Source organism: Mastacembelus armatus, chromosome 9, assembly GCF_900324485.2.
Source record: "Mastacembelus armatus chromosome 9, fMasArm1.2, whole genome shotgun sequence".
Classification (NCBI taxonomy): domain Eukaryota; kingdom Metazoa; phylum Chordata; class Actinopteri; order Synbranchiformes; family Mastacembelidae; genus Mastacembelus; species Mastacembelus armatus.
Window position 1 is genome coordinate 796,507 of NC_046641.1, and position 15,959 is coordinate 812,465.

The 15,959-nt window shown below is 44.5% G+C and overlaps 1 protein-coding gene across 3 annotated transcripts in view; it reads right to left on the reverse strand.

The window, feature by feature from the left end:
* The window catches only part of fam189a2 (family with sequence similarity 189 member A2), a 41,920-nt gene extending 37,792 nt beyond the window's left edge, over nt 1–4,128 (reverse strand). For 2 of the 3 annotated variants that reach the window (XM_026322624.1, XM_026322622.1), the window contains exons 1-2: nt 3,667–4,128; nt 693–749 (exon numbers count right to left, since the gene is read on the reverse strand). In XM_026322624.1, the coding sequence (XP_026178409.1) occupies nt 693–749; nt 3,667–3,945 (336 nt within the window). In that variant the 5' untranslated portion in view covers nt 3,946–4,128. The remainder of the gene's footprint in view (nt 1–692; nt 750–3,666) is intronic. The other variant, XM_026322623.1, reaches the window with a different exon arrangement.
* Between the last annotated feature and the right edge of the window lie 11,831 nt (nt 4,129–15,959).

Sequence of the window (15,959 nt, forward strand, 5' to 3'; positions counted from 1 at the left end):
GAGAACACAGGGAGTATGGGTTGGCAATAACAAATTCAGCACCACCGTACTGAACACAGGGGTCTCCCAAGGATGTGTGCTAAGCCCCCTCCACTTCATTCTGCTGACCCACAACTGTACATCTATGCAAAGCACGCACAGATGGTGGGTCTCATCAGCAACATAGATGAGACAAACTATAGGAATTAGGTGAGCGGCCTGGTCATGTGGAGCAGAAACAATCTCTCTCTGAATGTGGAGAAGATGAAAGAGATTTTTGTCAAGTTCATGAGTGCACACCCAGCACGCTCCCTTGTCCACCAATAGTCCTGCTGTGGAGAAGGTGAGCAGCACCAAGTTCCTATGTGTGCACGTCAGACTGAAAATCTCCTGGACCGACAACACCGCATCACTGGCCAAGAAGGCACAGCAGCATCTCTACTTCCATCCATCTTGTGAACATTCTACAGAGGCACCATAAAGAGCATAGCATGTATTTTGTAGTTTTTACATGGCACTACTTAGTGTTTAGTGTTTTGAGTTTATCTGTATGCACCAAGTAACAAAAGTTCAATTCTCTGTTCTTGCTCTACATGTCGCAGAATTGACAATAAAACAGACTGATACTTTTGATAACTAAATCCAACATTATCACATTATAACATCATTATAACATCATTAGGTTATAGAAAAACTAAAACTATGTGCCTTACCAGTAGAAGCATTGGTTTTCTCCATGTTGTGAGGCCTATAATGCCTGACAGAATGACCTGGAGACAAATACAGAAAAATAATGTTAATGTTAATATCTAACAAATATAATACAAAGAGCCAGGTGAAGAGTCATAAAGATAACATTAGTAACACATATTTCGGTTTAATAAGTAATAAAATTACTTTTAATTCTGCTGAAAAAGTCTAGGTCACATTTTATTAGCCTAGCCAGCCAGACTAACTCTTTTTCTATTCTACACAAAGAATTAGTCTGGAATATCTTCAGTTGAGACTGAATTCCAGGGGGCGGACACAGAATAAACCAATCAGAGAAACCCACCCCCAGGTCCAGGACCACATTCCTTTGCTCAGAAAGGAGTGGGTCTGGCTGGCCAGGCTAACATTTTATGGAGTAAACAACAACAAGCTAGCCTTACTCCATAATGTGTGAACAAAACACTAGCTTTAGGCCATGTAGTGAGAACAAAACACTAGCCTTAGGCCATGTAGCGAGCACAAAACACTAGCCTTACTCCATGATGCGAGAATAAAACACTAGTCTTACTCCATGATGCGTGAACAGAAACTAGCCTTACTCCATGATGCAAGAACAAAAAACTAGCCTTACTCCATGATGCGTGAACAAAAAACAAGCCTTACTCCATGATGCGTGAACAAAAAACTAGCCTTACTCCATGATGTGTGAACAAAAAACTAGCCTTACTCCATGATGCGTGAACAGAAACTAGCCTTACTCCATGATGCAAGAACAAAAAACTAGCCTTACTCCATGATGCAAGAACAAAAAACTAGCCTTACTCCATGATGCGAGAACAAAACACAAGCCTTACTCCATGATGTGTGAACAGAAACCCAGCCTTACTCCATGATGCGTGAACAAAAAACTAGCCTTACTCCATGATGCGTGAACAAAAAACTAGCCTTACTCCATGATGTGTGAACAAAAAACTAGCCTTACTCCATGATGCGTGAACAGAAACTAGCCTTACTCCATGATGTGTGAACTGAAACCCAGCCTTACTCCATGATGCGTGAACAGAAACTAGCCTTACTCCATGATGCAAGAACAAAAAACTAGCCTTACTCCATGATGCGAGAACAAAACACAAGCCTTACTCCATGATGTGTGAACTGAAACCCAGCCTTACTCCATGATGCGTGAACAGAAACTAGCCTTACTCCATGATGCGTGAACAAAAAACTAGCCTTACTCCATGATGCGTGAACAAAAAACTAGCCTTACTCCATGATGCGTGAACAAAAAACTAGCCTTACTCCATGATGCGTGAACAGAAACTAGCCTTACTCCATGATGCGTGAACAAAAAACTAGCCTTACTCCATGATGCGTGAACAAAAAACTAGCCTTACTCCATGATGCGTGAACAAAAAACTAGCCTTACTCCATGATGCGTGAACAAAAAACTAGCCTTACTCCATGATGCGAGAACAAAACACAAGCCTTACTCCATGATGTGTGAACTGAAACCCAGCCTTACTCCATGATGCGTGAACAGAAACTAGCCTTACTCCATGATGCGTGAACAAAAAACTAGCCTTACTCCATGATGTGTGAACAAAAAACTAGCCTTACTCCATGATGCGAGAACAAAACACAAGCCTTACTCCATGATGCGTGAACAGAAACTAGCCTTACTCCATGATGCGTGAACAAAAAACTAGCCTTACTCCATGATGTGTGAACTGAAACCCAGCCTTACTCCATGATGCGTGAACAGAAACTAGCCTTACTCCATGATGCGTGAACAAAAAACTAGCCTTACTCCATGATGTGTGAACAAAAAACTAGCCTTACTCCATGATGCGAGAACAAAACACAAGCCTTACTCCATGATGCGTGAACAGAAACTAGCCTTACTCCATGATGCGTGAACAAAAAACTAGCCTTACTCCATGATGCGTGAACAAAAAACTAGCCTTACTCCATGATGCGAGAACAAAACACAAGCCTTACTCCATGATGTGTGAACTGAAACCCAGCCTTACTCCATGATGCGTGAACAGAAACTAGCCTTACTCCATGATGCGTGAACAGAAACTAGCCTTACTCCATGATGCGTGAACAAAAAACTAGCCTTACTCCATGATGTGTGAACAAAAAACTAGCCTTACTCCATGATGCGTGAACAAAAAACTAGCCTTACTCCATGATGCGAGAACAAAACACAAGCCTTACTCCATGATGTGTGAACTGAAACCCAGCCTTACTCCATGATGCGTGAACAGAAACTAGCCTTACTCCATGATGCGTGAACAAAAAACTAGCCTTACTCCATGATGCGTGAACAAAAAACTAGCCTTACTCCATGATGCGTGAACAGAAACTAGCCTTACTCCATGATGCGAGAACAAAACACAAGCCTTACTCCATGATGTGTGAACTGAAACCCAGCCTTACTCCATGATGCGTGAACAGAAACTAGCCTTACTCCATGATGCGTGAACAAAAAAACTAGCCTATGCGACAGCAAAACAAGTCACGTCACAAGTGTTTTTCCACACTTCACGTCTTAAGGGCTTTAAATTCTGACCTCTAAAATGAAACATTTGAGCATCTTATCCTTAGCCAAGTCTGCAGCTCTGCATAATACACAAGGTTACACCACAGTAAAATACTAAAACTGTAATGATTCTTACGGTAACATGCAAAGAAGCGCTGAGAATTTCATGTTATATTTCCAGAAAGACGTTATAAATTACATGGAAACAGTGAGGTGCTACAGTTCGCTATGAATATGTTTTTACAATATCGCTCTAATGTTAAAGCATTTTCGTCTGTCATGTCCTTTTAAACGGTAAATCGTGACATACAACACCTTTGTCTGTGTGTAGAGCTATCTGACCAAACTCCTATTTTGTTAACTGTGATAGTTGTTTAAAATATGGTATGCCACGCACCGGGCTGATATATCCAAGCCTATGGCTATCTTACCGAAGAGCCTGCCCAGAAAGGACATGAGTTTCGGATGGGAGGTGAGTTGCTGAGGGACAGGGCTCCAAAGGAAAGCGCCACCATGGAGCTGCCGAGAAGCAGCTGCAGTAAGCCCAGCGAAAGTAGCGGCCGACCAGGCAGCAGCTGTCGAGAAACACCGCCGGCGATCCGGGAAGAGGCAGAAAAGCCACGGGGCCGGTTTCGGTAAGATGGCTCTGCGAGCTGCGAGGTCCCGGTAACCGGGCAGCAAGACCCCGGCAGCACCACTGGAAGCGACATTTGAGAATCGACAAAAAGTCTCGATTTTATCCAAAGAAGCGTTGTTTTCACGGATTAAAGGGTCGATCACATACTTCACTAGAACTGCTCGGTAAAGGTGCCATGGTGGTGTCCAGTTTTAAATAGCATGCTGTCTGAACGTCAGGGTGACTTAGCTTTCAAATATTTTGCCTGCAGGTTGACTTAAGTCAGGACGGGGGAGGGGCACTGCAGGCCATGTGTAACATGTAAATAGGGCGGCCTGCCTTCTTCAGAGCTTACAATAACTGCTGACTCGAGACCTTAAATATACTGTTACATATATGTATTAAATAATGCAGTCACTCCCCGTTTGTGCCACTATGTCTAATTATGCAACTTGTATGCCCTATTTTAATTTGCATTCCCTAACTATTCTTACAATAAATATATATAATACAGGTATGGCATGATGGTAGATTCATTGGTATTGATGTCAATAAAAAGTACATAAAAATATAAAGACAATTAACTGAACCGTTACAAACTGTCAATAAAAAGATGGGAAGGATGTGACACGATTGAATTAATTCATTAGTAACTCAAATCAAATCAAATGAAAATACATTAAGAGTGATCATTGTCTTAGCAAAGCTGGGGTTCTGCAGTACAGAGGAGAATGGCAAAACATGCAAAATATCATGAAAACAGTTTAACTGGCACACTGCATTGCCAAACACAGGGGCGGTTCTAGACCCTTTTTTGGGGGGGGGGGGGGGGGGGGGTTAGCTCCCTGTCTGTCATTTCAACCTCCTAAAACGATCAACTATCAAACTATCAAAAGTTATTGAAAGTATATGTAACCCACTAGAATATCATTCTAGAGTGTAGTGGATTACGGTGGTTTATGTACTGCTTGTTTACTTTAGTTTCTCATTCAGAAATTAAATGGTAATGGAGTTCTGTATTTCATATGTTGAGTCACAACATATGTGTGCCTGTGTCTTTAAGAATGTTTGCAGGGGTAACAGTTAATTGAGGAGAAGACAAAACTTGCTTTTGCCATAAGAGTTAGGGGGATCTTAATTTTGAATGGCGGAGTTTGTTGATGTCCATCCCTCATGGGGAGGAGAAGAGAGAGACGAGAGGGGCACAGCTAAGAAAAAGCTGAGTGGAGCTTGGTTTTGAGCAGCCAGATTTCAAACGTCACAGTAAATTGATCGATGGAGCATCGTATTAATATGTTGAAGTGCATATAGTAAATTTGTGTACAAAAGGGGTTGAGTAATTTTTATTGTGTATGTGTGAAGTTGGACTGTATGGGTGTTCTTTCCTGACACCGTGGCTAAGTACCTAGCAGGCTAACCACATAGACATAGACTGAGTTTTGAGTTAGTTGCAAAGGTAACTCAGAGAGAGCTCAAACCCGGGACAGAAGCTTTTGGAGTTCAACATTTAAGTGACCAAGGGTAACCAGATAGCAGTCCAGATCACCGTGAGGTCTGGGGTCCGCACAGGACACGGATCTGCAAGAGGCCTACTATGTGATATGCGGCCATTTTACGCTTTCTAAAGCGTGCAGTTACCATCTTGTTTTCTTTTATGTTGCACTTCAGAGAGTGAAGAGACCAGTTTCCTGTTTATCGGCCACTACATACCCAAGCCACGATTCAGGCCTGCTCCGGGGTGGAGTGTGAGAGTGTGTGGGTGCTAACTGTGTGAGTGTGGGCCCACTGAGAGTATTATTAGTTATACAGTATTATTCAGTTCGTTACAGAATATTCAGGCTATAGGAGAATGCAAACAGTGAGGTAAAGGGTACAATTAAGTTTATGTGTGTTAGTTTGTTTAATTAATTTCAAATATATCTCCTTTACAATTTTACTTCAATTAAATGCTGTTTACGTATTGTACTTCAAGTTTTTTTTATGTAGCTGAAAGAATTCAGTTGAAACCAGTGACTGGGAGTGAACAGATTTATTATAAGTAACTTTTACACACTGTAACATGAGGCGGTAATAGAGGCGGAGAGCGCTAGCTATAGCCATCAACATGGACTCCAGGATAGCTTAGAAGAGAGCGACCACTTACGGTGTTCCACTGTGACTTTATTACAACCTGAGAAAGCCATACAAAGCCAGGTCTCCACGTCGCTAAGTCTGTTATTCATATATGAACATATAGAGTTTAGTCCATTTATCCTGTACCACCCGTTACTTGAGTAGAGCACAGTGAAGCGTGTACACATGTCTCTCTCTGTGGCACTACTACATTTTCCAGTCAGTGACTTATAACCTTACAGTATAATCACAAAGAAAAGAGGCGCCATCAAGTGGTGGCATAAAATACTACAGCAGTCATTACAACAGTAATACATATACTGGCTGTTACAACACGATGTATTGCCTTCAGTGACATTAAAGGGGCCTTAATACCATATCAATTAGGCATTAGTTTGTTGAACCTGAAGCTGCTCCTTACTAAACAGGTAGGGGGTGCTACATATAATTTTTACTTTTTAAAATAAAAATGAAAATAACTAAGAAATGCATGTCGATTAAAAAAAAAAAGATCCAAGTTTTATTTATTTATTCTCTGCTATTCTGTGCATGTGTGATAGCCCTTCCTTAGAAGTGCGATGGCTTGTGCTGTATGTCAGCCGGAGGTGGGAGACGATGAAACGTCTGGCGACACGGAGGTGATTATAGAAGGTTTTTTCTGTTTCTGTTTGTTTATCCTGTATTTGTGCATTTAATGTGTACAGTGTCTATGGAAATTTTCCATCTCAAATTAACTGTCTATGCATCAGCAACAATAGTGAGGGCTAAGCCCCCCTAAGAATGAAATCCTAGAACCGCCTCTGGCCAAACATATTTAAATATACATACCAGAGTAATATCTATGTATATGTGGTGAGTGGGTATAATTGTTAATACAAAAAAAGGCCGCGCTAGGGGTGGACACAAAGGCCGCGCTAGGGGTGGACACAAAAGGGAGATGTGATGCCCTAAGTACAAAACAAAAGCCACTTTTATTTTATTACAATTATTTAAAACACAATAGGCCTATAGAATAAAATAAAACTAATGCTAAAATAATCCAAGGCAATAATGCCTCAAAATATAACAACAATGAGGATAATTAATCAAACACACCCACACCAATGGGACACAGAGCACACGACACAACAAACCATGCGAATAGAAAAAAAGATGAAAAACACCCCAAAAATGCAAACCCAAATTACAAAGCAAACAAAATAAATAAATACAAACAAAAAGACCAAGAGCAACAAGAACAACCAAAAATTTAAATCACACCCACCCAAAGTCCGTAATAGTAATAGTAATAAACACAGTCAACAAGCCCTTTCCCCCTGAGTTGGAGAGAGCGCTCCCGGGCACCCCGCCACAGCACACCATGGAGCAAACCAAAAAGCCCCAACCACGACATTAACGACAGGGAATATTGAGTCGGATGGGTCAATTCTGTGGACAGTTACAAAAGAAAACTGTTATATAGTGTATGGGTTACATGCTGTTGCTGTTTGTAGTCACTAGAGGGCTCTCTAGTGTTGGTACTCAGATGGTTATGAGGCAATCATCCCTGGACGTTGTGTCACTCAGGAGTTACGAGGTGAGGTTTTGATCCTTGCAATAAACTAGTTGAATGAAGACAAACCTTCCCGGCCTCTTTCTTAGGTTTTTTGATGATATTACATATGGCGACGAGGTTCATCACTGTCAAGTGCACTGTCAAGTGTGAGGTTAGCTGGCAAAGAAGTGAAGCTAGCCTAAAAGTCATGACGGTGATTAGCATAGTTGACCATTGAGCGAGCTTGAAAGAGAGTTTGGCACTCTCAGCGAGGAGAAGGACGACACCATGGCGGCTACGGTGGGTTCCGTGGCACCTTTTGACAGCTCAATTCAGACTTGGGAAGAGTACTGTGAGATTCTTCACCATTTCTTCGTGGCTAATGACATTACAGACGCCGAAAGAAAGCATGCGGTGCTGTTGAGCGGGGTGGGGCCCCAAACATATTCGCTGATGAGAAATTTGTTGAGTCCTGACAGACCCGGGGGACCATTCATATGATGAACTGGTGAGTCTGTTGAAAAATCATTTAAACCCAAAGCCAAGTGAAATTATGCAACGGTCAAAGTTTAACTCAAGGAACTGAAAGCAAGATGAAAGTGTGAGTGAGTATGTGGCAGAACTGAGGAAACTAGCGCAGGACTGTAATTTTGGAGACAACTTGACGGTGATGCTGAGAGACCAGCTGGTTTGCGGCATAAATGATGACAAGATACAAAGAAGATTGTTTCCTGAAGATGGGCTGACCTTTGAGAAAGCTTTCAAACATGCTCAAACAATAGAGGCAGCAAACAAGGACATGGTGGATTTGCATAACACAATGGAGCAGTCAAATGGCAACCATTCCGCGGCAGCGGGGTCGATAAACAAAATGGATTTTATGCAAGAAGAAGGGGAGGAAAACAGTAGTAAGGAAGATTTCAGGGTCTCACACATACAGGCTAGTGAACATACCATGTACACATTGAAGGAAGCGATAGACATACCCAGGGAAGAACCTATAAAAAAAAGAGCTAAAAGTAAATGGAACACAAGTAACATATGAAGTTGATACAGGTTGTGGGTATACTATAATGTCAAAAAGGGCATTTTACAAACTGTTCAGGCACACAAACAAACCTCAGTTATCAAAGTGTGGGATAAAACCAAAGACATATGGGGGTCATAAAGTGCCAGTGCTAGGGGCAGCGAAGATCAAAGTGGAACATGGTGACCTAACTAAGATGTTAGTTGTGGTTGTGGTAAAAGGATCAGGGCCTAGTCTAGTGGGAAGAGGGTGGATTAAAGCTCTCAAGTTAGACCGGCAGTGGGTTCATAAAGTCAGTGACAGAAGCGACACACTCCAGGAAGTGTTGTCAAAACATGAGGAAGTGTTTAAGGATCAGCTGGGGATGTTGAAAGGCTTCACAACAAAGATTTAGGTGCCCAATGACGTTAAACCCCGTTTTTATAAACCCTGATCAGTGCCTTTTGCCATGAAACAGAGTAGAGCAGGAGATAGAGAGGCTCTTGCGGGTGAAAATTATTGAGCCAGTGAAGTTTGCAGAATGGGCAGCACCATTTGTACCAATTTTGAAGCCGGACTCTAGGGTGCAAATTTGTGGGGACTATAAATTGACAGTGAACAAAGTGTCATCCATTGAGCAGTACCCCATTCCAAAAATGGAGGATATGATAGCCAGTTTAACAGGAGGAAACAGATACTCTAAGTTAGACATGAACCATGCCTAACAGATTGTTTTAGATGAGGAGTCAAGAAAGTTTGTAACAGTAAACACACACAAGGGGCTTTTCACATACACAAGATTACCTTTTGGGGTGAGCTCCAGTCCAGCCATTTTCCTGGTTTTAAATTAGAGAGTACTTTATTCTTAAGGGGGAAGGGATGTTATATAGTGTATTGGTTACATGCTGTTGCTGGTTGTAGTCACTAGAGGGCTCTCTAGTGTTGGTACTCAGACGGTTATGAGGTAATCATCCCAGGACGTTGTGTCACTCAGGAGTTACGAGGTGAGGTTTTGATCCTGGCAATAAACTAGTTGAATGAAGACAAACCTTCCCGGCCTCTTTCTTAGGTTTTTTGACGATATTACAAAAACAATGCCGAACAAAGCAACGGCTATAGCCGAAATGAGCTCGGACAATGTTTCATCACGGTGCCCAGAGAACGCTGATTACCAATGTGGAAACTCCCCGCAGAGCACATCGGCGACGGCCACGGGGGTCCGGGGAGATATTAACAAAGATAGCGACGCTCTGCGGCTCGCTACGGCCAGCTTGTTGGCGCCAAAGTTTTCAGGAAAAGGCAGCTGGGAGGCTTACCATGCTCAGTTTGAATTGCTGGCGGCTGCAGCAGGCTGGTCAAACCGGCTTAAAGCTGTTCAGCTGGCCCATTCACTGACGGAGGATGCGGCTGCATGTCTCCTGATCCTAAACCCTGATGAGAGAGAGGACTATGCTATACTGGTGGGTGCATTGCAGAGACGATTTGGAGTGTTTAATCTGAAGGACTCGTTACACTGTGAATTCAAGCACCGGATAAGACAGCCGGGCGAGCCTCTCCGATCCCTGGCACATGACTTTGAGAGCTTGGGCAGGCATGCATACACTAGTTTACCGAGTGCAATCCAGACTGAGTTAATCTGTGACCAGTTTATTCACGCCCTGACTCCAATGAATCTGCGCCTGCCTGTTCAGCTCACACATCCTGCGACATTGGGAGAAGCACTTGAATTAGCTTTGGAGAGAGAGATCGCCATCAATAGCGCTGTTGGAGGATTACCTGTGACTTACCCTGCCTGGGTGGCTGACGTGAAGGATCCATGTGTCCTGGGTTTGGACTTTATGCGGTTTACAAGGTGTGTCCTGGACCTGGGGTCAAGTGTTCTCGCTCTGCCAGGGGGGCAAGCTATTCCACTGATTCCACCCTGCAGTCAGCAGTATTGTCTGCACTGTCAGAAATTTATAACACTCAGGCAGAGTTAGCCCAGCCCAACCCCCTATTAAGTGACTCAATACTGCCAAAAAATCAACAGGAAGAAACTCAGGGAGACCGGGTGGGGGCTATCAGGGATATCTGGGAAAAGAACTGCGAGGGGTTGAGTGAACAGCAGCAGGCGGATTTGTGGGAGGTCCTGTGGGAATTTCAGGAAGTATTTGCCCTCAATGACAATGAGGTCGGCCTCACGCACCTAGTTGAACATCACATCAATACTGGGGAGGCGAGGCCCATCAAAGTTCGCCCCCGCCGGCTACCCATGATAAGGCAGGAAGCTGCTAATAGAGAGGTCCACGCCATGCTGGAAGCTGGCATAGTTGAACCATCAGACAGCCCGTGTTCATCAGCAGTGGTCATGGTGCCAAGGAAGAAAAGTTCAAGGTGGAGATTCTGTGTGGATTACAGGCCCCTAAACAAGGTGACAAGAAAGGACTGTTACCCCCTCCCCAGAGTTGATGAGACCCTAGATCTGGTGTCAGGCTCCTGCTGGTTCACATCACTTGACCTGCGCAGTGGCTACTGGCAGGTTCCTCTTGCCCCAGAGGCGAGACCAAAAACTGCATTCAGTACCAGCAGGGGACATTGGCAATTTAAAGTTTTGAGTTTTGGACTGTGTAATGCACCAGGGACATTTGAGAGACTTATGGACCGTGGGCTGGCCAATGTTCCATGTCAGGAGTGTCTGGTGTATCTAGACGACGTTCTCGTCCATGGGGGGTCCTTCCAGGCTGCATTGCACTCACTGCAGCTGGTGCTCGGGAGGATCGCAGCTGCAGGACTGAAGCTGCATCCAGATAAGTGTCATTTTATGCTGCAAGAAGTGGAGTTCTTGGGTCACAAAGTGAGCACACTCAAGGAGAAAATCCTGGCTATCAGAGACTGGCCGGTTCCGGATAACCAGAAACAACTCAAGAGTTTTTTAGGACTGGCATCTTATTATCGGAGATTCGTTAAGGGGTTTTCCTGCATGGGCGCACCCCTTTTCCGACTGCTTCAGAACAAACAGCCTTTCACCTGGACAACAGATTGTCAGGGCGCATTTGTCACGCTGAAGCAGGCACTTATGAGTGCCCCTGTTCTCAACCCCTCAGACTCAGCGTTACCATTCACGCTGGACACAGACGCCAGTGACGTGGGCATGGGTGCAGTGCTGGCACAGGTGGGACCGGAAGGTGAGCGTGTGGTGGCATATTTCAGCTGTGTCTTTAACAGAAGTGAACGACGCTACTGTGTGACAAGGCGTGAACTCTTGGCTGTTGTGTTGGCTGTCCGGCATTTCAAATATTACTTGTGTGGTGTACCTTTCACCATCAGGACTGACCACGCTGCACTGTAATGGTTGATGTTGTTCAGGGAACCAGAAGGTCAGGTTGCACTGTGGTTAGAGGAGTTGCAATCTTTCCACTTCAGTGTTGTGCATCGCCCCGGGTCCCAACACGCCGACGCCCTGTCCCGGCGCCCCTGTGCAGCTTCCGGCTGTGCCTACTGTGATCGGAGGGACACCAAGGAGGAGGAGCTCAGTGGGGGGACAACTGTTGCTGCGCCATCATGCTGCTCTTTGGACGTTGTGGGTGCTGTAGATTGGGCCTCACAGCAGGAGTGTGATAATGACTTACATCCTGTGCGGCAGTGGGTACAGAGTGGGGCGAGACCACCCTGGGAGGATGTGGCTGGACTGTCTGTGGCCACAAAGGGCTTATGGAGTAAGTTCAGCATGTTGCGCATGGTGGATGGGGTGCTGCAGCGGGCATGGAAGGAGCCTGCCATGGGGGAGGAGAGGTGGAAGGTGGTGGTGCCTAAAGCTCTAAGGGAAGCTGTGCTGAAAGCATGCCATGGGGCCACTCCGTCGACTGCGCCAGGGATTCTACTGGGGTCAGCGTCGCCGTGATGTGGATGATTTCTGCCGATGTTGTGACAAATGTGTGGCATATAAGGGACCTCTCGACCAGTCACATGCGCCCCTGCAACAGCAAGCCGTTGGAGCATCAATGGAGAGGGTAGTTGTGGATATCATGGGGCCCTTTCCTGTGATCAATCGAGGGAATAAATATGTGTTGTGTGCGATAGACTACTTCACAAAATGGCCAGAAGCTTATGCTCTGCCAGACCAGGAGGCAGAAACGGTGGCAGATGCTTTGCTGGAGGGCATGTTCAGCCGTTCAGTTTTGGAACACCTGAAGTTCTACACAGCGACCAGGGCAGGAACTTTGAGTCCAGAGTATTTGCAGCCCTGTGTCAGCGGCTGAATGTGAAGAAAACACGCATCACACCTTTGCATCCACAGAGTGACGGTTTAGTGGAACGCTTTAATCGCACCATGCAACAACAGCTGGCTATCCTCACCGCTGCCCACCAGAGCGACTGGGATAAGCACTTCCCCCTGGTCTTAATGGCCTATAGGTCGGCTGTTCAGAGCTCCACACAGTGCACCCCTGCTTTGCTGATGTTGGCAAGAGAGATCCGCACCCTGGCAGAACTGGCAGTTGGTCGGCCACCAGACAATGGAGAGAACTCACCTGGACCAGAGTACGCCAGGAAACTACAGGATCGTCTGGAGACGGCACGTCTTCGCTCAAGACCAGCTGGAGAAGGCTGGTATGAGACAGAAGAGGAACTACGATGTGAGAAATAAAGGCAGAGACTTCCAGTCGGGTGAGCTGATTTGGGTCTATACCCAAACGGAAAAAGGGGCGTTGCCCGAAACTGGACAGCCATTGGGATGGGCCTTGCCGGGTGCTAGAGCGGGTGGGAGAGGTGGTTTACAGGGTTCAGGTACCCCCCAGGGGCCGGAAACTGGTCCTTCATTGAGACAGACTGGCACCATACCGGGGGGGGGGGCTGTGCCCTCCTTTGAACAGGGGTTTACTCTGCAGATCAGTGAAGAACAATCAGCTAATCCAGAGCCTTCTGTGGATCCTCCAGTTACTTCCACCCAGTCATTGGCACCAGCTGGGAATGGACAGAAACAGAGCGTGTGCTGCGGCTATAACATCAGCACCTTTAAGAAGTTTCTTAAATAAAGGCTTCTAAGAAACTACAAGAATGCCTGGTTACTTGTAGGGGTATTACAATATTATTTATTTATAAATCGTCAAAATAACATGCAACTAAATGTATAACAACAGCCAGAAGCGCATTACAATATTCATACATCTGTGTCAAGTCACGTTAATGCGCCAATGTTGGGGTGGGGCTAGAAGGAACAGTGTCTCCTCCTCATCTCTCAGGTTGTCTGAATGCTGACAGTCACTTCAAAGTTAGTTTCAGCAGCAGACTTTATTACCTGTACTTTGAAGTCTGCAGTATAGCTCTTTCTTTTAGGCGCCATTTTCGCTTGTGTTACACTCAGACGTGGCAAAAGTACTCATATTCTACACTTAAGTAGAAGTAAGAAAGTACAGGGTCTGAAATGTACTTAAGTAAAAAAGTAAAACATGTTTTTGGTCTTTTACGTCGTGTTGTTATCCGCGGAGGTTGAAAAAGTAACAAGCTTGTTTTGATAGTGTAAGGAAAAGCAAGTACAGATATTTGTGTTTAAATGTAGGGAGTAAAATAAAAAGTCATCAGAAAAATAAATACTCAAATAAAGTACAGATATCTATTCAATTCAATTCAATTCAATTTTATTTGTATAGCGCCAAATCACAATACAAATCATCTCAAGGCACTTTACAAAAACTAAAACTAAAAACCCAACAATTCCCTTATGAGCAAGCACTTGGCGACAGTGGAGAGGAAAAAACTCCCTTTAACGGAAGAAAAAAACCTCCAGCAGAACCGGGCTCAGTTTGGGCGGCCATCTGCCTCGACCGGTTGGGGTGAGTGGATAGAGCAGAGAGAAAAGAACAGCAACAATAAACAACAAATAGACACTGCAAGTTGGTGGGGCCAGTAACTGCACATCAGCGATAAACAGCTCCAGGACCAGGGACACCTGCAGAAGGTACAGAGAGAGAGAGAGAGAGAGAGAGGGAGGGAGAGAGCACAAACTAGGGGAGAGAGAGAGCACAAGGTTAGTAACATTCAATGGTGGAATATACATGAGGTCGGAGAGAAGGGGGAGGGGGGGGGCGGGTAGGGTAGGGGAGCTCAGTGCACCAATGGCCCTTGGGCAGTCTAGGCCTATAGCAGCATAACTAACTAAGGGATGGTTCAGGGTTGCCTGAAGCCAGCCCTAACTATATGCTTTGTCAAAGAGGAAGGTTTTAAGTCTAGCCTTAAAAGTACAGAGAGTGTCTGCCTCCTGAACCCAGGCTGAGAGCTGGTTCCACAGGAGAGGAGCTTGATAGCTAAAGGCTCTGCCTCCCATTCTGCTTTTGAGAACTCTGGGAACCACAAGTAGGCCTGCACTCTGAGAGCGAAGTGGTCTATTGGGATAATATGGTACTATGAGGTCTTTAAGGTATGAAGGAGCTTGATTATGAAGGGATTTGTATGTGAGAAGAAGGATTTTAAATTCTATTCTATATTTTACAGGGAGCCAATGAAGAGAAGCCAATATAGGAGAAATATGATCTCTCCTGCTAGTTCCTGTCAGGACTCTGGCTGCGGCATTCTGGATTAATTGGAGGCTTTTTATTAAGATATTAGGACATCCAGATAGTAATGAGTTACAGTAATCTAGCCTTGAGGAAACAAACGCATGGACTAGTTTTTCTGCATCATTTTGAGACAGGATGTTCCTAATTTTGGAAATGTTGCGCAGGTGAAAGAATGCAGTTCTAGAAATTTGTTTTATGTGTGAGTTAAAGGACATGTCCTGGTCAAAAATAACTCCAAGGTTTTTTACAGTAGTGCTGGAGGCCAGGGCTATGCCATCTAGAGTAGCTATAATTTTAGAAAAGTTATTTCTGAGATTTTTAGGCCCAAATATAATGACTTCTGTTTTCTCCGAGTTTAAAAGTAAAAAGTTACTGGTCATCCAAGCCTTTATGTCAGTTAGACAGGCTTGAAGTCTGGTTAACTGGTTTGTGTTAACAGGTTTAATAGATTGATATAACTGAGTGTCATCCGCATAGCAGTGGTAATTAATAGAGTGCTTCCTAATGATATATCCTAAAGGAAGCATGTACAGGGTGAACAGAATCGGTCCTAGCACAGAACCTTGTGGAACTCCATAACTAACTTTTGTTCGTGTGGAAGGTTCATCATGGACATGAACAAACTGGAATCTGTCCGATAAATAGGATTGGAACCACTTTAACGCTGTTCCTCTGATACCAATCACATGCTCCAGTCTCTGTAATAAGATGTTGTGGTCAATGGTGTCGAATGCTGCACTAAGGTCTAGGAGGACAAGTATCGAAACAAGTCCATTATCTGAGGCTAAGAGAAGATCGTTGGTAACTTTCAACAGTGCTGTTTCTGTACTATGATGTGCTCTAAATCCTGATTGGAAATCTTCAAATAGTTCATTCCTGTGTAAGTGGTCTGATAGCTGCTTAGCAACAGCTTTTTCTAGGAT